Here is a 21,470-nt window from a genome sequence, read left to right as displayed (position 1 = left end):
TGCCCAAACCCTAAACCTGGCCGTAGGGGACATGAGGGCCATTCCGCCATGGAATCACAAAGTGAGTAGGTCCTTCCGGACCTACTGTCCGTGTTTCAACCGAGGCTGTTCCAGACCGTCCAGAGGAGGAGGCTCGGACCCGGCGCTGCGGGTTCAGGCGACCTTTCTCCACCGACCCCGCTGGTGTCGACACTCCCTCCCTACCTTCCCCAAATACCCTAATGACGTTTCCGAGACGGAAACCGATTTTTGAGTTTTCAAATGCAGTTGCGTCCGCACACACCGTGTCAGAGCAGTGTCATCACGCCCCAAATTTACGAACACCGCCCTCTCTCTCTCTCTGCGCTTCTGCGAGAGAGAAAAAAAAACACTTGTTGTCGCCACGATTTGTCGTCGTAGAGAATAGAAATTGAAGTGCCCAAGTCTCTCTGTCTGTCAGCTTAGTTGGAGCCTTTCGGTGGTGTTGGTTGTGGTCGTGGTGGCTGCTGCGGTGGTCCGCTTGAAGACTGCGTGCGGGTTTGTTTCTGCGGAAGGAGAGCACCCATGGCGGACCTGGCCGAGAGGAAGGACGATGGCGAGATTGGTGTGAACCCGGACGGTAGTACGGGTGAGGATTCATTGCGTGCTGAGCATTTCGAGAGTCACCCTGTTTTGTTCGTTTAGTTTAGTTTAGTTTAGTTTTTTTTTTGGATTGGTGTTGTGATGCTGATCGGAGTTATAGAGGCGAGATTGTGGTTGGTTGGAGTTAACCTTCTTGAGAAAGGCGAGTCTAGGTCAATGATTGGATCAGGAGATGCCTATTGATCGAGAAAGCCCTAATTTCATCAGGAACCTTTCTTACACTGATATCTTTGTGGCGATGCCGGTACTTTAGGATATTTGTATATGAGTCTGGTGATGAGTTATTTTCAATAGACGACGATGAGGTTAGAGTGCAGTTTCCCTCTTCTTAGATTGGTTGGGTCGGGTTTGGGTTGCTGCCAGTTGCTTGATCCCAGCCTTCAGAGATGAATTAGCGATAATGCCAGTTATGTCACTTTAGAGATTAATACTGTGAGTTCAAATGTAGATGAAAGGGCGGCAAGGAAGGCGAAAGTAAATGATATCTGGGAGAAGTTAAAAGTGAAGGATCCCTTACCTGCCAAGACGGTCTTGCCGAAGACGAAGAAAGTGTCGAAATCTAGCAAGCCATCCAAAGCTGTGCCGGTAATTTTACGCCTGTTTTTAACTCGTCACTCTCCTCTATGATCGATTGCTTGTCGTACAAATACGTTACTCTAAACTTACGAATATCCGATTAACTTGCGACATTTATCATTTGTCTGCTTTTCCTTGTTTCCATGCATGTAACCATAACGTCTTTGACCAGATAAATTAAACGTTGCAGAGTTGGATGGTGTCTCTTGGAATTGCACCACCGAAAGGATCCAAGTTAGTTTCAGACCAAGGTGAGAAATTGCTGAAGGTAACGAACGGAACTGCTGATAATGGCCTGAATAAGGGTATTCAGGCAACCACTGCTCATGACCATGTGGAAGTAAAAGAAAGTGCTCGAAATGAGGCGGAGATAAAGGAAATAAGCACTTCTTCAGGATCCGACTTAAAAGTACATCTCTCAACCCCAACATTTCTTCTTCTTTGAGATCGGAGCTACCTCCTGGGAAACCATTAAATATTCCGCGGTTTTAGATTGTGGTGCTAAGTTTGTCGTCAAGTCCTTATGCTAGGTTCTACTACGAGATGTGTGGATTTGCAGAAGTTGTGAAAACATTTCGCTCGTTTAGTTGTAGGCTCGAAACGGGAACTTTGCATGATTTGTTATTTTTGCTTCTGCGTTCGAATGCAGAATTGTTTGGTTTTTACTTGCTCTCCTGGTACGGGTTATTCCTTGAAGCTAAATGTGTGCTTAACCTCACAGTGTTAGCGTTCTTCGTCGATAGCTTAGAGTTCAATGGATGGGACCCTTCATCGGTTTGTTAAGTATTACGCCTAATTCTTAGAACCTATCTTCCAATGTAATACTGTTCTTATTGTGTTACGGATCGTGCAGGTTAATGAGGTACTCAGTAGGCTAAGGGAAGGAGCAGACACTACCACAAGCTCAAATTTAAAGACTTCCGAAGATTCTAAGGATTCCACGGCTGCCCAATCATCGAGACGAAAATCAGAGATGCACGCTTCATCGTCATCTGGGCTGGATAGTATCTTACAGCAGATTTGTAAAAAACAGAAGCCCAATATTTTGGATAGAAGTAGAAAGGATTGGGGGCAGTTTAAAGAGGAGAAGGGAATAGAAGATGAGCTCGAAGCGTACAAGAAAAGTGGAGACAAATATTTGGATAAAGTTGCCTTTCTCCAACGGTCTGATCTTCGAGAGTACGAGAAAGAGAGGGATGCTCGCCTCGCTCTTCAATCCAAACAGCGATCTGAAACCGCTTCATTGAATTAAAAGCTCTATCCAAAATAATTATACTAGTTGGCCTTTTTGGAGGGGGGGGGAGAATGCTTGACTTTGTCCCTGTCTGCGTCGTTACAATGCTCGCGCTCTCCTTCCCTCGCGCCCTGTAGATCCTCAGGCATCTCTGTAGGGTTTACCGGATATACGTCTTTCGCAGATCTGTTGCAGCAATTGGAACCGTCAGTTACATCAGACGGAATGTTTGACACGAATATCAAAGCCATAGTAGGTATTCATAGTTGACTGAATGGGAGTCGTTCCATGATTTAAGGGACTCTTCCTAAGCTTTTGTTGTTTAGCTCAGGTCAGAATTGACTCGGAGGGAAAGCAGTAGACTAGTTGCTTCCACATAGAACTAGCGTGTTTAAAGCAAACATAAGAAAAATGTGTAGATACCCGAACGGCGTAGAACTCAGCCGTAGTCCTCTGAATGTAGTTGTGCTACCTTCCACGCAAGCATTGTAAGTGCTTCCTGCTGTTCAAAGTTGCGTTCTTGATATATGGTGCTGTGGTCGATTACTGCACCGACCTTCGGAGAACAGACCTACGAGGGCACACGTATGAAATACAGGCATATAGGGTACAGACTTCAGGAAATACGGAATTGTGAAATTGACTTCTGGGATTCAGATAGTTAATTCAAGCTTTATAACAAGTTAGTCCAAATAATGAATACCACCTGAAGTGGCTGCAGACCACTTTATTACCGATTAACTCAACTAATTAAGCCCAAATATAGTAATGGTAAGACCTAAAGGATATTCCCAGGTGCTTCTCACTCCCCATATACAAAATGACAAAATTTCTTTTATTATTCTAAAGTAGTAAAAAATTAATACAATAAAAAAACTTAAAACTTGATATTGTTCATTATTTTAAGTTAATTATATTGTAATTTTTTTGAAAAAAATATAATAATTTTATTTTTTTGACAAAATTCTAAAAATGTAAAAAATAGCTAGAATCTATATTGGAAAAAATTCTATAAAATGTAGTAACTTACCTCACAAGTGATCTTAAAACCACCAATAAATCATGAAGCCAAAACACCACCTTTAAAAGGCACCATGAAATTCTACCACATCTACCTTCTATGTTTGTCAAAATATAATCCTTCAAAGTGAAATATAATATTTGAGCAAAACAAATTGATAAAACCACCGAGTGGATTGTGAAACTCCAGGTGACAAAATGCACGAAACAGACTAAGTCAAATACATGATTGATCGCTCATTAATCGGACTGTCGGTGGGTTTTTTTTTCCCAATCACAAGGAAATCGGTACCCAAGTTGGCGCTTGTATTACTCTTACAACATAAGACGGTGTCGCAAGGCGTCTCAAGAGCTCACCACGGCGACAGTTGCGGCGTCAAGCGACACACAGATTGTTGGTCCTAAGAATAATTTTGTTGTATGTTGTCGCGATCGGTTCTGATCTCACTCTTGCCTTTGTCTTACCTCCTCCTTAAACCCTTGAAAAATACCCACTTTTGTGTTGTAGCTGGTCCAATAGTCATGATTGCTTCATTGCAATTTGCCTGTCAAGCTCTGTCGGTGACGACTTCGTTCTCGCACACCTCTCGTTCTTCACCGTGTTTGGGATCCACCCACAAAGCCTCCACTGATTGCTTGAGTGCAGCTTCCTCACGATCCTTCGTACTCTTGCCCCCCACCCCATCCGTCAGGTGAGAGATTCTTAGCCATTCTCCTGCCGATTGCTTCGTTATGTTCCGTGCCTTGGATTCGTTATTGAGGTTCGTGTTGTCACGAGATCGAGAGAGAGGGAGAGGGGTGACGCTTTCTTGAGGTATTTGTTGAAGATTTTGTTTTTGGGTCAGAACCGGACGTTTGTGAGTAATTTGAAACTTGCGTGGTTTGTGTTTGGTTTGATTCTGTTTTCTGTTCCTGACGATGGATTTGGTGGAGTGGTGTGAGTGGTGAATGCTGTATTTTTATTCAATTATGCCGAGTGATCATTAAGTACTGATCCATTGAGTTTTTTTTGCAGACAATTACGTTCTAATCTGTTTATTTTCTTCGACGTCAACAATGTTTATCAATGCTGCGCTGAAATCGGGATATTAGTGGCTAACGTGATGACTTTCAATCTTGTGTATCGAGTTGCAGATTGCACGGTCAGAGTGTTAAAAAGCAAAGAATCAGGCCAATTGTAGCAGCATCAGGTTTCGCTCCTGCCATAATCCTGTTATTAAATGGAAGGTTTGCTACGGAAACAAGTAACATAATTTGATTCTTCTTGTCCACAAGACCACATATTCTGCAGTGGAAGTGGAACGTTTTTTATGAGGTACCCGACATCCGTCAGCCCTTAACGAGGTGGTCTTGCATTATCTCTCCAGGGACTGCTTTTAGCACCGATGAGGAGAGTAGCATTCTTCCAATTGGGGCGTCATGGGCTGTTCACAAGTTCGGTGGGACTTGTGTGGCCACTTCTGAGCGGATTAAAAATGTCGCAAAGATCATTGTTGAAGATACCTCAAAACGAAAAGTAGCAGTTGTGTCAGCCATGTCTCAGGTTACTGACATGATGTATGGTCTAGTATATAAAGCTCAAAAGCGTGATGCTTCTTACGAAGGTGACTTGGAAGAGGTTTATGACAAGCACAAAAAAACTGCAGACTCTTCTCGAGATAGGGAAAGAGCTTAGCACGTTTCTCTCTGACTTGGAAGCAGATATTTTCAATCTCCGGGCAATGCTTCGAGCTATAAGTATCGGTATTATATGGGCTCTGAACTTTTACATTGAAATCTGTCAAATCAATCCTCATTTTCTTCCCTTACGTCTTCTTCAATGCACATATCTTTCACCTTGAGCATGACTTAATAGAAGAGAAGGACGTAGATTGTAGTTGTGTACTTCATCATGATGTTCCCCCATACTTACATCAATTGATGCGGGTTGCAGCTGGGTACGCTCCTGAGACCTTAGAAGATTGGGTGGTAGGACACGGAGAGGTGTGGGCTGCGAAGTTGCTTGCTGCGGCGGTTCGAAAGGTATGAGGGAGATTCCAAGGTCTAAACAGAGGTCCTCCTTGGTTGTGACTTGGGAGTCATGGGTTTGTATCAAGAAGGATATAGAATTCATGGTTGAATTTAGTTGATATCTCTCTAAGAAGAGAGTAGAACAGCCATAGTAGCAAGCATGTAATTTTCGGATACCATCTGGAGTTTGTGTGATATCGCTGAATAAGATCTATCCTTTTTTTTGTATGGCTTTCCATGGCTGAACTATTCAGCGTTTAAGATTTGATGTAGAAAGCCTGTTGACTTCATGCTCTTCCACATGTTTCTTGCAGGCCAGTAGTGAACACTCAGTGTGCTTTGCGGTTCCTGAGAAGGAAGCGGACACAGTTCGTGAAGCATTGTTGCTGAAGTTCCGTAAAGATCTTGATGCTGAACGGTTATCAAAGGTAATGGGTCTTTCACAAAATGAACTGTTTTACTATTAGCTAGTGGTTGAAGGGCCATATTTAACTAGAGCCCAGTATGAGCTCCTAACTGTGGTCTTTTTGTTGCACAGGTGGAGGTGGTAAAAAATTGTTCCATACTTGCTGCAGTGGGGCATCGGATGGCTAGCACACCCGATGTTAGTGCAAATCTTTTCGATGCGCTTTCTAAGGTCTGCATGGACATACAGAAGAGAATTCGATGTGTAGAATGTTCAGCTGAATGATGACCGAGTGATTTTGATGTGTCTTGGCAGTTGGTTTTCATTTACTTAATTTTTCCTAAAAGAAACTTTTTAATTTTTTTTTACTGATGAATATCAAGCGTGTGTTACGCACTATTAATTGAATTCGGAGCCCCAATTTCTTATCTTGAAGGACTCTTTTCATCTGCGTATTGCAGGCCAGCATCAATGTGAGGGCATTCGCTCAAGGATGCTCAGAATACAATATCACAGTGGTGGTGGATCAGAATGATGCTGTTCGAGCTCTCAAGGCTGTGCATTCCAGGTTCTATCATAATGAAACGTCCATAGCTGTTGGGCTTGTTGGTCCTGGCTCTATTGGAAAGGCTCTTCTGAACCAATTTAAAGAGCAGGCCAGTATCTATTCGATATATTTGCCATCATTCTTTTTTAAGATCCAGTATTTATTGCTTTGATCGCTCTCGATTTTTTCTGGGTTTCATTCAAGTGATCTTCAATGAAACCCAGAAAAAATTGCGTGTGGAATTGAGCTTTGCATACAGTAGCTAGCTTGATATTTTCCGTTTTTTTTTCTTTTCTTTGCTTTTCTTTCTTTTATATTCAAATTTTTAATCTGAGTGGTTGGATGTCATCAGGTGGCAATATTGAAGGAGGACAATAAAGTAGACTTTCGTGTGATGGGTATTCAAAATAGAACAAAAATGTACTTAAGTGAAACGTGAGTACGCGTCGATTTTATCTGTGACCTGTTCGAGTTTTTTTTTTTTTGTTTTTGTTTTTGTTTTTGTTTTTTTTTTGTTTGTTTGTTTGTTTTTTTTTTTTTTTTTTGACGATGATACAGTAGCGACTCTGAAACGGAAGAGCAGCATGAAAAGTGTTTTTTTGTAGTTAGATGCTCATCCCTGCATAATAAGATTCGAAATTCATCCTTACTAGGTTGATCGGAGGAAGGTGACGCCTCTTTAGACAATATAGATGAACTTGATTGACTTCTCTCACGCATGTTGCGATGTTTTGCAGAGCTATTGACTTGTCAAACTGGGAGGAGCTGCTGCAAACTAAAGGAGTCCCAAAGGATATCGCTATATTTACAGCACATATGCAGAGCCACTCTTTGCCAAATGCTGTGATTGTAGATTGCACTGCTGACGACGATGTTACCGGAAATTACTATGACTGGCTACAGAAGGGCATCCACATCATAACCCCAAACAAAATAGCCAATTCAGGACCATATGAACAGGTACTACTTCATTGATATGCCGTTTCTTATTTGTCACTCATTTGACAAATTGACGAATTATTATCTTTCTCGTTCTCTGTCTTATGAAGATTACTCTACAAGACTTGGAGCAAAAAAACTGGATATGAAGTTTTCAAGTGTGTGCACTTCAGAAGTTAATATTCATGCTAGGTAGCCATAATATGCAAAGCTCAGAATTTGCTTGTTGTGCTGTAGTATGCGAGATTGAGGCGATTACAACGCCAGTCAGGCATTCATTATTTCTATGAAGGAACTGTTGGGGCAGGGCTACCAATCATCAGTACTTTGCGTGGACTTATTGGAACAGGTGACAAGATTCTGAAGGTGGAGGGCGTTCTCAGGTCAGCAAGTGTTTGCTCGGCTCTCCATTAATTATGTTGTTCTTGATTTTAGTCTTTAGAAAATCGTCATACACATAATCGGATTCGTGCCATAAAATAAACAAAAGTTAGCTCAATGATTTCACAACGGTAATGGCGAAGGTGGCTTCATGCTTTCATTTTGAACTGGCAGTTCGCTAACTAGCGGTTATGTTGATTCAGCGGCACGTTGAGCTATTTGTTTAATAACTTTAACGGGGAGAAGCCGTTCAGTCAGATCGTTACAGAGGCCAAGGCCGAAGGGCTCACGGAACCTAATCCAAAGGATGATCTTACTGGAATGGACGTGGGTCGTAAGGTATGGGATTAAGGAGTATGTTTCGTCAAGATAAAGATATTTAAAGAATCGAATATGCCATGTGAGTATCAGGTCAAATTGCTTATAGAATCTTATCAGAGACGTTAAAGCATTTCGGACGTGAAATGAACACAGGTCACCATCCTCGCTCGGGAGTGTGGACTGCGGTTGGAACTTGACGATGTTAAAATAGACGAGGACTGGATGTCTGAAGATCTCCTGGTAATTTGCGCATCGTTAAATCATCTGCTCATTTTGTGAAACCCTTTCGAAAGTTTGTTTCTAGTATAGTGTCGCACAAAGAGATCCCGAATTTAACCACCTCCACCCTGAACGTATATCAGAGTCATGATACTGCGGAAAAGTACTTGGAGGAGCTTCCGAAAAGTTTCGATGAAGTGATTGAACCCGGAGGAAAAAAGCGGAAACAGCAAGAGAAGTGAGTTCTTCGCACCGTTCTAGGACATAAAAATTTACCATTCGTCTTCTTGAATGTGATTATTTTATGTTGAATTGACTCAAACTGAACCAGCTCCCTCCTTTGCACAGGTCTTGCGATTTGTAGGGATAGTAGATGTAGTGAAGAGGGAAGGCAGGGTACAACTGGTAAGTAAACCGATATCAGATGCCTTTGCTCAACTTTCCGGTGCGGACAATATGATTGCTTTTACCACCACAAGATACAAATCCGAGCAACGTCACATCGTGAGAGGCCCAGGAGCTGGTCCTGAGGTCACTGCAGCTGGTGTATAAAGCGACTTGTTACGACTAGTTTCATACTTGGGTGTTCCATCGCAGTTCCATGGGTTTCAAATATTAAAAGTTTCAAGAGCTGATTTTTGTCACCAGATCGGCTTTGTTAAGAGTTCATTAGGGTTCAAAATGATACTAGAGTTTCCTATTAGATGGAATGCTCCACCCTTCCTTCCAGGGCTGTTAAGTACAGGCTTTAGTAACTTGTTGATTATCAATGGTTATCATAGTCACCAATTGCCCTTATACGAAAAAAACAGATCTAGCAGCAGTTTGAGTACAAGACGGGAACTAGCAGTCAGTTGGCATGAAGTGTAATCACCTCACGATATCAAATATACGTAGATTGAGAACAAACGGTCCAAATACTGAATCTGAACGCAGTGATTGCGAACGAATTCTTGTTGTCATATTGTCATTACATCCGTTCACAAATACATATTTGTCTATCATTGCATTTCCCTCAATGGAATTCATAACCAGCAGGCATGTGACGTATGATAGAATAGAGTGGTGTGGAAAAGAGTTGCCCCCAGACCGAACATAAGGTGTGTGAAAGAGAATAGAGCTCCTGCAGTCCCCGCAATGATTCCTCATCCCATGAAAATAGAAGGTTTTGAAAAGGGTTAAATTCGACAACCAGAGCATCGGAACGATATTAAATCACGGCTTTGTCGGCCCTTCCAACAAGATTATATGCAGTATCTGCCTTAACCAGATTGAAGATCCATCGACACTCTTGGTACCGTTCCAGTTTTCTCTGGAGTGAGGGTCCACACCACCTGCAACCCAGACCCACCCACATTGATAGGAACCGCACCACACCCTCGCCTATACAAACCCTCCACAACCCACAAAATCCAACCCGGGACTCGAGCGAAACTCGCTCACTCACAGCACGATCAACATACACTCATGTACTTTGCTTCGATGCATTATTCACCGCCAGCAAATCAAAACAAGCTCACGATCACACAACTACGTGACAGGGGTAGAAATACGAGCGCAGAGAGGGCAACAACATCAGGACCTGAGAAGGACACAGACAGACAGACAGACTTGCTTGGTGGGTGTGCGAATAAGCAATAGCGACGACGCGGCTTCCAGTTGACGATTGGGTGTGAGAAAGGGGAGGTGGGACATAGCATGAACTAAAGGGATGAAGCACCGGCAGTCGTGGTTGTGGTGGGTGCAAAGTCTGCAATATGGCCCAGCACACGCACACCGCGACAACGACCACCACCTCCAGCACAAAGCAGCAGGAGCAGGCTCCCAGGTCTGTGGTTGGGTTCCTGCAGTCCAGCAATGGCGCCTCCACAACCCCCGCCTCGCGACTCCGACACTTCCACATCTTGCCCCCGCCTCGACCTCGGAACCACAGCCGGTCTCTCCATTTTTATACAGCACGTGGCAAGCCTGTTATAAGTGGACGCTTTCGTACGTGTGGTAATCGGACACGTCAGAGGTCTGTGAATAGCCTTTTTCACTTTAATAATGATAATAACCAATGCAAACCTTGACTAGTTTTTTTTTTCTTTTTTTCTTTTTTTTTTTTCTTTTTTTTTTTTTTTGTGTGTGAGTGTATGTTGCAGAGCATCAGTTCAGCTAATAGTTTCTTTTGAGCAGGTTTTGTATGGTGTGTGGGTCTTTTTAAGGATTGGGATGATTTGTGATGATGTAGCTTGGTTTTCCATCTGTAAATCTGGTTTTGTATGTGATTTCATGCCTCGCTTGAGTGTTGGTTGCAAACATGGAGGTTTTTGTGATCAAAGTTACTGTGCAAATAAGTATGTAGTTCAAGATCTTGATTTGCAAAATTTATCAATGATTTAACGGTACTCTGGTGACAAATAATGTAATCTTTGATGTTTTGATTAAAGATGTTATCATGGATATGTGTATTTAGAAAGGAATCAAATGTCAAATTTTGTGATTAAGTTTCTTAATAAAATATTTATCTAAAACTACACTCTAACGAAATTGATTTGGCTAGTTGCCAACATGCATCCTTGGTTGAAAAATAAAGACAAGTGAATTTGAAAAAAGAAAAAAATGAAAAAAGGTTATTTACACAAATAAATAAATAAACCATACAAATATGTGTATGCAATTTCTTTCTAAAATGCTGGATTTCTACTGGCACATCTTCATTTAATACTATATATATATATATATATATATATATTACATTCATCATTAATAATAATAATTTCCAACTAATGATTTATTAAACAAGGGCACAATACAACATACCTTAAACACAATATATATACATAAATATATATATATATATATATATAATAAAAATTCACTCCCCCGCCTTTAAAAAAGAATGCATTTAAAATAAATTAAAAAAATAAAACTCCAAACGAATGATCTCTCTCACTATAAGACATTGTAGATCTATTCATTAAATTCATTACCCAATTCACTCTGTTCTGTTTATGCCCCCTGTTACTTTTGTAGCAAAGTCGACCTCATTCAATACAAAACAACATCTCCCTTGTTTTGCAAAAGTACAAACAATAATGATACCAACCTTAATCAAACCCAACAGACATCAACATGTAATAATTTGTCATGCAGCATAATTCATAATAGTAAATGTCAGGGGCAAATATGGAGAAAAAGAATCTACTCACACCCTTATATGGCTGATGATGCTGTGCTTTTTTGGTATCATTAGATCGTGGCAGCGATGGATCTTCGACGAATTACACCGAAACTGGGAAGGCCGAGTGATGCAGAGTCCTAAGGTTATTTCAACTTGCCGTCCCACCGTCAGTAACCCTTGACTGCAACAGTTACCGACCGCCACACGAATTGCCGTAGGAAAAAGCTCATACACAATCAACCATAGCTTTCAATGGAGCACAAAGTAATGTATCGAATTCGGCAATCCTTGGAAACTGTTTCCAAGCGTCCTTCTGAAGTGACTTGCGAGTTTTCTGATGCGACTAATTCTGTGGTCAAAAGTCACCCAAATCTGAGGCGGAGGATGTATAAATAGGCAATCGCATGCCGACATATCACCACTTGGAAGTTGAATTCGGAACTGCTTCCAAAGTCCGAATACCGACTGAACTTACGACGGTGACGGCATGAAGAGGCTGAGTGGGTGCATGTGCTGGAGGTGGAGATGCGGGATGATGAGACCGTAGTTTCTTCGTCAAAATTACTATTGTATCTCACTGCATCCCGAGATTCTAATTTTCGCTCAAAAGTTGCCGAAATTATATCCAGGACACTCGGTTTCAATCCTAAACCATGCAGGGCTACCACACGATGACTCACACCCCGAGCACAAACCAATTCCTCGAAGAAAGCAGCTGTGCAAGTAGAGTCTGACACCCTTTCTTTCAATCGATGATACGTAAAGCGCTCATCCAAGGCGCGTGTGTACACGGTCGACACGCTCCGAGGCAAGCGAAAAAATTACAATCAGGTCGTAGCAAAGCGGATGAACGAGGAGCGCCCAATGCTGCCCCCTTGCTCGATGATCCCGAACAATTCCCCAGCATTCCCGCGACCCCGTCTTGCGATTGGTGGGTCAGCAACTCATCGAATTTTGCGATTGCGGAAGTCTCATTATTGCTTTCGAGCCTGGCGTATCTCCGGAGAAGGTGAGCTTCGCAAAACAAGATGGATGAAATATTTCATTCGTTTGTACGACATCATTCGTCCACATTGAGTTATTGCCCAGGCTGCCATGTGTTCAACGTCCCACAGCCAATCCCCCAATAATTCACAATTCTTTCTCTTTCTGTCTGTCCGTCTGTCTGTCTTTTACTTCTCTCTATTTATATTTGCCTTGTAGTCTTTATGTGTTTCACGTTGTTGGCTCTTTGAAGTCACATTTTTGTGTTGATCATGGTTGTATCAAGGTGGTCACAATGACTTGAATGCATGAAATGTGGTTCGAAAGTGCAAAGATGTGCTTTCAAATGAAAAATTTTGAGATCTTAATTTTCTATTTCTATATTTTTTTCTGGAAAAGAGGTGATTATCAAGATTGAAACAAGCTTTGAAATAATAAAAATATTACGTGTAATTTAATTTAATTATTTATCTTGTGGAATGAACTCATATATATTCATATATACTGATGAAAACTTGTGATGTTGGGCATTGCGATCTTTGGCAGTACCATCCATCCATGTTCCCTCATTCATCCGTATTCCCTCATTCCCATGTTGGGCCTATGAGAAGACTTCTTTGTCTTCTACCCAAACTATTTTATATAATAGATATATATACACATATATGTGTTTAATAATTTATCTAAATATTATATTATGTTTGGGTTTTTTTTTGACAAATCCAATCCAATTTTTAATTCAAAACTCATTGACATGCAAATTGTACTTCAACTAATACAAATAAATATTGACCTTTTAATGATGTATTTTACTGGTCATGATTTTTATTTCTACTGTTAAAAAGTTTAAAATTTACAATTTAAATTGCAATTTTAAGGGAACAAAATGTGCAAACAAAGTTTGCTTCAGTCAAAATCTACTTGTCCTTTTATTTGGAAATCTAAAAACTTGTGAGTCAAGCTTTTAAAGATTTGTCATTCAAACTTCTAGAATGGACTTCTTTGAAAACTTGATACACACTCTATTTTAATAATTAAAATATAATAACAAAAAATCTTCAAACATTTCAAGAATTATTTAAAGTTTTAAAATCTAAAGTCATTAAAATTATTGGATAACATTTCTTGTGCTTCATTGAGTTCAACGGTTACATTTTCTTTACTTACAAACTAATGTAGTATTAGGAATAATTCTTTCAGTAGAAATATCTAATCTTGAATTAAAATTGCATCAAATAGAAATAACATCACTTACTAGTCATAAAACAGTATACTGACAATGACGCATAATATGAAAGGATTTCTATTAAAAACCATTAAAGAATGCTCCTAGATTAATAAAACTTTCCGATTATGAACATTAAGTGTTGCTGGATTAGAGATGTTTTCACTAGTGCAGAAAACCCCAACAGTTGCAATAAGAATCGTAACAATAATAACAATAATAATTGTGAAGCATGTAACTCTATTATACAGTAAACAGAATTATTCTTGAGGAGACGTTAGGATTCACATCGAAGAAACCAAACAAAATAAACAAATAAACAATAGGAGAAGATTCCATCAAAATTTCAAATCCAAACTCGAAACCCACACGACTTTTAATCATGAAATAGGTGATAAATGATTCAAGTTTCCACAGCCCAACAGTGTCCAAAAGGAGAAAATAGCAACAAGAAGATGTAATAAAGAAAACAATAATAAAGGTGACATATTTGGAGAGAATCATGGTCACGATGCAAGAATTAACAAGGGAATAATCCCAGCAATCACAATCCCAGGCCACAAAGTGGACCAGCACAAAAGGTTCCCTTTCAAACGGCCACTTAATTCAAGCAACTATTGGGGGGTTTGACGCAGCCGCGCGGCAGAGTGGCGTAGAGAAGCCGCAGCGGCAGGCGCGATGTCAGCCTGTAACGGCGTCTTACAGGGCCTGATGCATCGGACAGCGACGACCGAGTACCGCCGGATGCCCTATATTCGAACCCCCGTCTGTCAGTCGCTGCTTGCTGTCCTTCGAGGCGTAACGCGGTGAGCGAGGGCGCCTTTAGCCCCTCTCTTTGCTGAGTCCCTCCCCTCGTCGCGGTTTGATTGCCGGGACTGAAGCGCGGAGTTAGCGGCTGCAGCAGCCCCCGCAGATCGGTTAGCGTTCTTGCGAGGTCGCTCCGGCGTCCTTCTATTTGCTGTCACTTGCGAAATTGGCCGCCCGCTTTGGAGGTGAGTTGTAAGCGTCCCATTATGTTGCTTCTTTTTCGGTTTCGGCACCGCGTGATAGTGATTGGAAGTGTTTGTTTATGGTCGTGATCCACAGGTTGTTGAGTGAGTTGATGGTTGAGGGAAGTTGAGAGGAAGAGAAGACAAAGGGGATGAGGTGATAGGAGGCGATAGGGGACAAGAAGGTGCGAGCTCTGGTGAGGAGTGATGTCGGTGACATTATTGGAGGTGGTGCGATGGTGATGATTATCATTTCGTTTTCTTGAGGACGAGCATTGTGAGAGAATGACATTGTGAGGATGGAGAGTCTTAGTTTGAAGGCCTTGGAGGTGTTAGCGGACGGAATCCGAGGGAAGTGCGGATTTTCAGGGTTAGAGATTGTTTTTTGTATTGGGTTGTGGGGATAGGGGGTAAGGGGCAGGGGTGCTATTGTTTACCGTGAACAGCGTGGACGGAAGCGAGTGATTTCGTGATGTTTGAAAGAGTAATTCGAGTTTTCTCTTTTCTAGCGAATTGAGAATGTGGCGAGGATTGAGAGAGTGTTGTCAGAATTTCAGAAAAAATGAATTTATGTAACATTTGTTTCTTTTCGTTTCTATATTCGATTTGGTCGAACGTCCTCGAGAACGAATTTCGCATGATTGACAAAATTTTCTCGAAATAAATAAATCTCATTTCTAGAGTGAAGCACTACGTGACGGACGTGATTTCCGCGTACTTATGGTTTCTCGTTCCCTATCCACTGAACTTCAAATTAACACAGACTTGCTCTTTACTGGCAGGCTCTTTTTGAAAGAGGTTGTGTAGATCTTAAGTCTCGTGAGTTTCATGTGAAGAAGATAGTAACTCGATCCTTGTTGGAGCATTATGGTCTTTAAACCTGTGTTTTTAGAACTTAACGAGTTTGTAACTGATGACATTTTACCCACACGTAAGCATTGTTGTAATGTTATTGTAAGACCTAACTCTAATAGTCTTCCAGGGATTTTCTTCTGTGCACTGATGTCTTTGATCTTGGTTGGACTTGAGTATTCTATGAAGACAGTAAGATTCCACTTAGCATCTAATTGTTTGATGCGATCAGGGCTTCTGTGGAGCACTCCGGCGTGAAGTATATATAGGAGTGTTGAAATGCCTCCGTCATGACAGCAATTTTCTGGACAAGTATATTTACTGAAGCAATTCGGAGTCTAAGACAGAGGGTTCTGTAGATTACATGTGTTAGGTCATCATGGGAGCTCAAAGTCAAGGTTAGTATCGTTTCTATTCATGTATACGCTGGTAGTTTGTTGGTGTGAAGATTTCTAAGCACATTTAGTGTTGACAGTTACACTTTGACAACCAAGCGTTGACAAATTGATTAGCTTTTCTCCGATGCATGTAAAGAACAACAAGAGTGTGCACCTGTTATTCATCGTTGTTTTCATCGTTGTCTAGAATTGAATGGGAGTCGCGGCGGACATTCAGATCACACGGTGTCCTCCAACAATGCCGATTGTGAATCACCTCGAGGCAGCTGCAGTAGAGCAAAATTCGGAGCTATTCGTGCCATCATAGCTACCTCTAAGTTTCGTAATTCTCTTAAAAAACGACGCGGTTGTGGTGTTCATCGATCGAAGAACTTGTCACTGCCTATCGAAGATATACGCGATTCGAAGGACCAGCAAGCAGTCGAAGAACTTCGCAGAGAGCTGAATAGCAGAAATTTACTTCCGGATGACCATGATGATTACCATGTTCTTCTGAGGTTGGTGCTTTATAATTCGGTTCTTGATATTTGATTTCCATTTTAATAGGTAACTCTGTTTTGCGAGGTATTATAGGTTGCAGTTTAGGTTAATCAAGTTTGATGTTGTCGATATCCGCTCGTTTTTGGGCAAAGTCATCTTGTTACACAGTGGATTTCCTCAGGTGGGTATTCCGTCACCGAAAAAGTAGTAGTGGAGTTTGATCTTCATCTGATTATTACCATTTAATTGTGCACTACTTGAGGACAAGGACATTCAGGACAAAGTATTGTTCTTGGTGTAGTTTTGAAACTCATAATATACGATAGCCAAAGTGGGGAGTTTCTATGAGGCTTGTGGTCGAACTATTTAGTGCTGATCTGTTCTGGGGATGATTTTCTTTTTTCTTCCAGAAGTACGAAATAGAGCATAAGTCCTTACATGTCGACCTTGGTTTCTTAGTGGGCAAAGTGTTATCTAGACATTAATTTCAGTGCTTAATGTTCTTGTACTGAAAACGTAACTTGAATTGTTGTAAATTTCGTTTCTTCCTATGCAGGTTTATCAAGGCAAGGAAATATGACATCAAGAAGACAGCAGAAATGTGGAAAAACATGTTAGCTTGGCGCACGGAGTTTGGCACAGACACAATTGACGAGGTCGTTGTCAATCTGCAATCCTATTGTGCTTGAGAGTTTTGAATCAATATAATTTTAATTGATGTGTATTTTATCTGAATTGAATAAGAATCACAGTGGTATTATGAACACTTCATAAATTCTGGTACAGCTAGTATAAGCCAGGAATTTTACTCTCGATGCAATTGTAGGGATGATTTGCTTACACTGCTCTGGTGATTGGCAAACCTGGGTCCAATATAGATATTAGACTGGCAAGTGTTCATTAAGTTTGTATTCTTGCCTCCCTCGTTCATTTGCTTGCAATTGCATATGCAATTAAGAATGATATTACTGCCGCTTCCAGTCAGTGGAAGTGCTCATCCCAATCCATAACAGACCTTAGTGATTCCTGAACCGTTATTAGGAATCGTACTCTTTCGAATCCGTAGAGAAGTGTGTGATATTTGTTGGTTTTAGGATACTGGAACATGCTTCGAGATATTGGGGTGCTTTACATGCCCACATGTACAACGGTTCTCATTGATGATATTTGTTTCGTTTCTTCAGGACTTCGTTTTTACTGAAATTGACAAAGTGAGGAATTACTATCCTCAAGGGTATCATGGAGTGGATAAAGAAGGCAGACCTGTGTATATTGAAAGGATTGGAAAAATTCACGCGCAGAATTTGATGGAAGTCACCACTCTTGATAGGTATTTGAAATATCATGTACAAGAGTTTGAGAAGTTGCTAAACTTGAAGTTTCCAGCATGCTCTGTTGCAGCCAACCGCCCCATTCACACTACTACCACCATTCTCGATGTAGCTGGAGTGGTAATACATTCCCCTATTCTCACTCGACTGTGTGATCATTAAGGGTAGTGATTATTGATGTTTTTTAAGCTATCATTATTACCATCATCGTTATGACCATTATTGTAGTTGTCAGTGACACTCTTAATTTGCAATTATACAACCCATGTATCATTTTTTAAATGCAGGGTCTGAAGAATTTCTGTAAGCCTGCGCGAGACTTGATTGTTGCCATCCAGAAAGTTGACAACGACAATTATCCTGAGGTACTTGTGCATCCCCAGTTCGAAAGTTAAGTACTGTAAATGACATCTTATGTGATACATGAACGTTGCTGATGTTTTTTTTATGGGATTTATCGCTATGCAGACGCTTGCACAGTTGTTTATTGTTAATGCTGGGCCAGGGTTCAAAATGCTTTGGGGCACTATTAAGGGCTTCTTGGATCCTCATACTGCAGCAAAAATTCATGTATGTAGCATTCGTTACTCCAAGACTTCATTCAGCTTGCTCTACTTCTAAAATTACCTTACGAAGTTGAATATGCTAGGAGTTACACTTGTACATCCGGTATATCCCTCTGAGTTTGTTTATTTTATATTTCATGAGCCAGCTACATTTGTGCTGTACTTCAATAACCTTTTGATGAACTGATACTATTATTTGAACGTGTGAATGTATTTATTCTGACAGGTCATAGGGAACAACTATCAGAAGAAACTGCTTGAGATTATTGACGAAAGGTGGTGGTCCTCAGCTGTTTCAATGTCCTTTGTAGTTTTGCATGATTAGAAGTTAAATATAACCATTATAATATTCTCTGATTTGGATCTTGTACCTTTGAAGTATTCTGGTGATTTAAATTTTATTTGGTGGAGGCATGTAACTGTAGACTTGAATTACTCGTCTTTGTGCAGTAGACCACTTTGACTTGTCGCATGAACTTTTATTTTGTTTTATTTTATGACTTAACATTGCCTGGTTGGAACAGTAATTTGCCAGATTTTCTTGGTGGATCTTGCAAATGTCCAGAAGAAGAAGGTGGATGTATGCAGTCTGACATGGGTCCTTGGAGGGATCCAGATGTTCTGAAGGTAATTCGAGACTGCAGTATTTGCGATCGTATTCTTAACTTGCACATTATCCTGGCATTATAATATTCAGGGTACGAGAGTGTGGACACTTCTAGCAAGGCTACAAAGCATGGATTTCTTGATGTTTTCTGTGCTTATGAATCAGCATTATCAAACTTAACAGAAAATTCACTTCCTCTGTACAATTTTGTTACTACGTGCAGGTCGTATTAGCTGCAACTCAGGTCAAAGGTGCAAGAGAAAGCGTCTCTTCTGCAATGGATTTTGCTGATTCCTTCCAAGAAGAGGACATAAAAAGGGTATTCATTAAGTTTTAGCATGTGACCTTGTTGGAAGTTAGTCTGTTTTGTAGATGCATCGGCACTTTCATTGGCATTTTTCAGTTTGCAGGAAAAGATTTTAGTGAACAGAGATCTTGCTCATTGTTTTACTATGTCTCAGTTGTATGTATTTCAAAAACTGTATTGATGTTAATGAGGTGGTTATGAGGTGGTTGAGACTTTCTTCTTTTGAGGCTTAGAATTTGGACTTTGACTTGATTGGTAAATTTGATTGGAGCTGCTTGTTGATCTACAGGAAATAGGGCATGAAATTGGTGGACATGATGAGTCTACTGCTGATTCAGGAGAGAAGAGTGTGGATCATCCTAATTTAAAGATGTCACCAGCGAAAGCAGACGTATGTTTACACTTCACTTCGAACATTTGGTTCTCATTTTTTAACGTACCTTTTTGCTGAATGTTGCTAATGGTCATGAATCGTTGATTGTTGTTCACAGAAGCCAGGCACTGGAGCATTTCCTAGAGGATATCGTAGAAAGAATGAGGGTCAAACTTATGAAGGTACTCAATTCATTCATGTTCTGCCGCCTATGTCTGACAGCATAGCATCAATAATTTTATTTACCTTGAGTTGGGATTGGTCACCTGATGCTTAATCAAAATAACACGATGAGAAGTTCACAGCAGCAACCTGGCTTATTTGGATTGCAGAAATTTCTGTGCCCGAGTGGACGACACGTGCAAACGCTCGGTCGATGTTATCGTCTCTGCTCTTGGCTATTCTGGATTGTTTTAGCTTTCCATACCGGCTAGCCTCAAAGATGCCGGAAGGGAAGGATTCACAGGACAAGATGAAGGCTGATGAATTTGCCAAAACTACAGAACTCATTACCAGTCGCATGACTCGGCTTGAAAAAGATATCACCATATTGTCTTCCACGTGTTTAGCTGCTAAAACAGTTCCAGTGTATCCTTCCGCAGAGAGGATCGAATATCTTGAAGCAGAACTTGCAGAAACAAAGAAGGTTAGACTGATGAATATGTTGATCATGTTTGGTTGTCTTTATATCGTATCGTTGGTGTGAATGAGGGTTTCGGGTCCAGTGGGTAGAGCAATTTGTGCGTGGCAGCTTTCTCATAAAACTTCCGATGCTATATTTGTGTGAGTCCGGGTCCAGGACCTGAAGGAGGTCTTGGCAAAGCAGGAGGAGCTTATCGCAACATTGGAGCAAATGAGAGAGCTCTGTAAGAAGGTAAGGATGTAAAAATGGAGAAGACATGTTTGTGCACTTTGTACATAGCTGTTCTGTGGATAGTAGCATTGATGAAAAAATATATTGTAGATCTTTCAAAATAATGGTCTGTATATTGTGAAGTTGGGGGCGTGCGTTCATTGATCTCAACGTACTAAATGTCTTACAGAAAAAGAAGTCAACCAGTAGGCTTCATTGTTGGTGATCTTACGACCCCTTCGCATCTATTATGAGACCACTTTATCTGCCATAAGTGCGCAGTGCCGTGGACTATATTTGTCCTTTCAGGCATTTGCAGGCATCGTAGAGCAATCATGAAGTCCTTGTTGGTCTGGGGTATCAGCGAGCCGGTCGAAGTTATGGACTAGCTAACAGCAGACTTCATCCAGCAGAAATGAGATTATGGCTGTTCCTTCGGGCTATAATTTAGCCATAGCATCCCTGCAACTGGGAGAATTGTGAATAAGACGACTGCGTAGCTAAGCTTCTGCATTCAGATCTCCTAATGCGGTGTGCTTCATCTTTAGATATATGTAGACTGATCGGATCACATGCCAAATTTATTCCAAAGATTGCCTGATTCTGGGCAGGTGGATAATGAATTCTTTTCATCAAGCAGCATAGAAATGATTTTTGTACAAATAGCTTTACGTGAATCAGTTGATGTTACTAATGTGCTTGATTGACAAGCACACGGTCTGTTAGAGGGGGTATGTATTATCCCATGTGCCCGATTCTGCCCCTGATGCAGGAAGAATATAGCAGTATATTTTTATACTAATTTCCATTGATCTTCAGCTGTGTGGAAATGCATTATTGAAGCCGACATGAGTGCATATCGTGTGAGACTTGAAGTAATGGGCAGCGTCCGGTAACAGGCAACGCCTGGGGCATATTACTTATTATTGCATAAATACAGTCTAAAGTCTTCAATAAATACAGTCTAAAGTCCATCGAAACCGCTGTTGTAGTGTTCAGTAACAATGGTCTGTTACTTTTTAATACCGGCGCTGCATACGTGTACCTACCGTAGCGGAAGGATTT

General features: G+C 40.9%; 2 protein-coding genes and 1 pseudogene across 4 annotated transcripts; all 3 read left to right on the top strand.

Annotated features, from left to right (window-relative positions):
- Positions 1-206: 206 nt before the first annotated feature.
- Positions 207-2,467, top strand: LOC112282074 (uncharacterized). The gene is made up of 4 exons (XM_024519262.3): positions 207-607; positions 1,070-1,206; positions 1,388-1,606; positions 2,051-2,467. The coding sequence occupies exons 1-4, from the start codon at positions 544-546 to the stop codon at positions 2,447-2,449; spliced, it is 819 nt and encodes a 272-aa protein (XP_024375030.1). The 5' UTR covers positions 207-543; the 3' UTR covers positions 2,450-2,467.
- Positions 2,468-3,973: 1,506 nt separating this feature from the next.
- Positions 3,974-9,183, top strand: LOC112282816 (bifunctional aspartokinase/homoserine dehydrogenase 1, chloroplastic-like; annotated as a pseudogene). The gene is made up of 14 exons (XR_016503181.1): positions 3,974-4,143; positions 4,586-4,695; positions 4,819-5,194; positions 5,385-5,473; positions 5,776-5,889; positions 6,000-6,098; positions 6,329-6,523; positions 6,767-6,849; positions 7,152-7,374; positions 7,591-7,736; positions 7,938-8,073; positions 8,209-8,295; positions 8,418-8,512; positions 8,623-9,183. The product of XR_016503181.1 is annotated as a bifunctional aspartokinase/homoserine dehydrogenase 1, chloroplastic-like (transcript).
- Positions 9,184-14,427: 5,244 nt separating this feature from the next.
- Positions 14,428-21,217, top strand: LOC112282719 (phosphatidylinositol/phosphatidylcholine transfer protein SFH6). 2 transcript variants are annotated; one of them, XM_090250504.1, is made up of 16 exons: positions 14,428-14,641; positions 14,736-14,823; positions 15,723-15,888; positions 16,076-16,385; positions 16,925-17,024; positions 17,553-17,819; positions 17,987-18,064; positions 18,168-18,269; positions 18,492-18,541; positions 18,790-18,892; positions 19,096-19,191; positions 19,469-19,570; positions 19,671-19,734; positions 19,885-20,198; positions 20,352-20,426; positions 20,596-21,217. In XM_090250504.1, the coding sequence occupies exons 3-16, from the start codon at positions 15,870-15,872 to the stop codon at positions 20,629-20,631; spliced, it is 1,716 nt and encodes a 571-aa protein (XP_090106630.1). In that variant the 5' UTR covers positions 14,428-14,641; positions 14,736-14,823; positions 15,723-15,869; the 3' UTR covers positions 20,632-21,217. The 2 variants fall into 2 exon arrangements, with proteins under 2 accessions (XP_090106630.1, XP_024376482.1); XM_024520714.3 differs by lacking the exon at positions 14,736-14,823.
- The last annotated feature ends 253 nt before the right edge of the window (positions 21,218-21,470 follow it).

This window comes from Physcomitrium patens, chromosome 5, assembly GCF_059467195.1.
Source record: "Physcomitrium patens ecotype Gransden chromosome 5, ASM5946719v1, whole genome shotgun sequence".
Taxonomy (NCBI): Eukaryota; Viridiplantae; Streptophyta; class Bryopsida; order Funariales; family Funariaceae; genus Physcomitrium; species Physcomitrium patens.
The sequence above is the reverse complement of the archived record's forward strand: the minus strand, read 5'-3'. Positions and strand labels throughout refer to the sequence as shown.

Bases quoted from the DNA above. Each gene is read 5' to 3' on its own strand.
- LOC112282074 (XM_024519262.3), top strand. From the start codon at position 544: ATGGCGGACCTGGCCGAGAGGAAGGACGATGGCGAGATTGGTGTGAAC. The intron at 608-1,069 runs GTGAGGATTCAT...GTTCAAATGTAG, and splicing joins GAACCCGGACGGTAGTACGG to ATGAAAGGGCGGCAAGGAAG. The intron at 1,207-1,387 runs GTAATTTTACGC...TAAACGTTGCAG, and splicing joins AGCCATCCAAAGCTGTGCCG to AGTTGGATGGTGTCTCTTGG.
- LOC112282719 (XM_024520714.3), top strand. The intron at 18,542-18,789 runs GTGGTGGTCCTC...TGGTTGGAACAG, and splicing joins CTTGAGATTATTGACGAAAG to TAATTTGCCAGATTTTCTTG. The intron at 18,893-19,095 runs GTAATTCGAGAC...TACTACGTGCAG, and splicing joins GGGATCCAGATGTTCTGAAG to GTCGTATTAGCTGCAACTCA.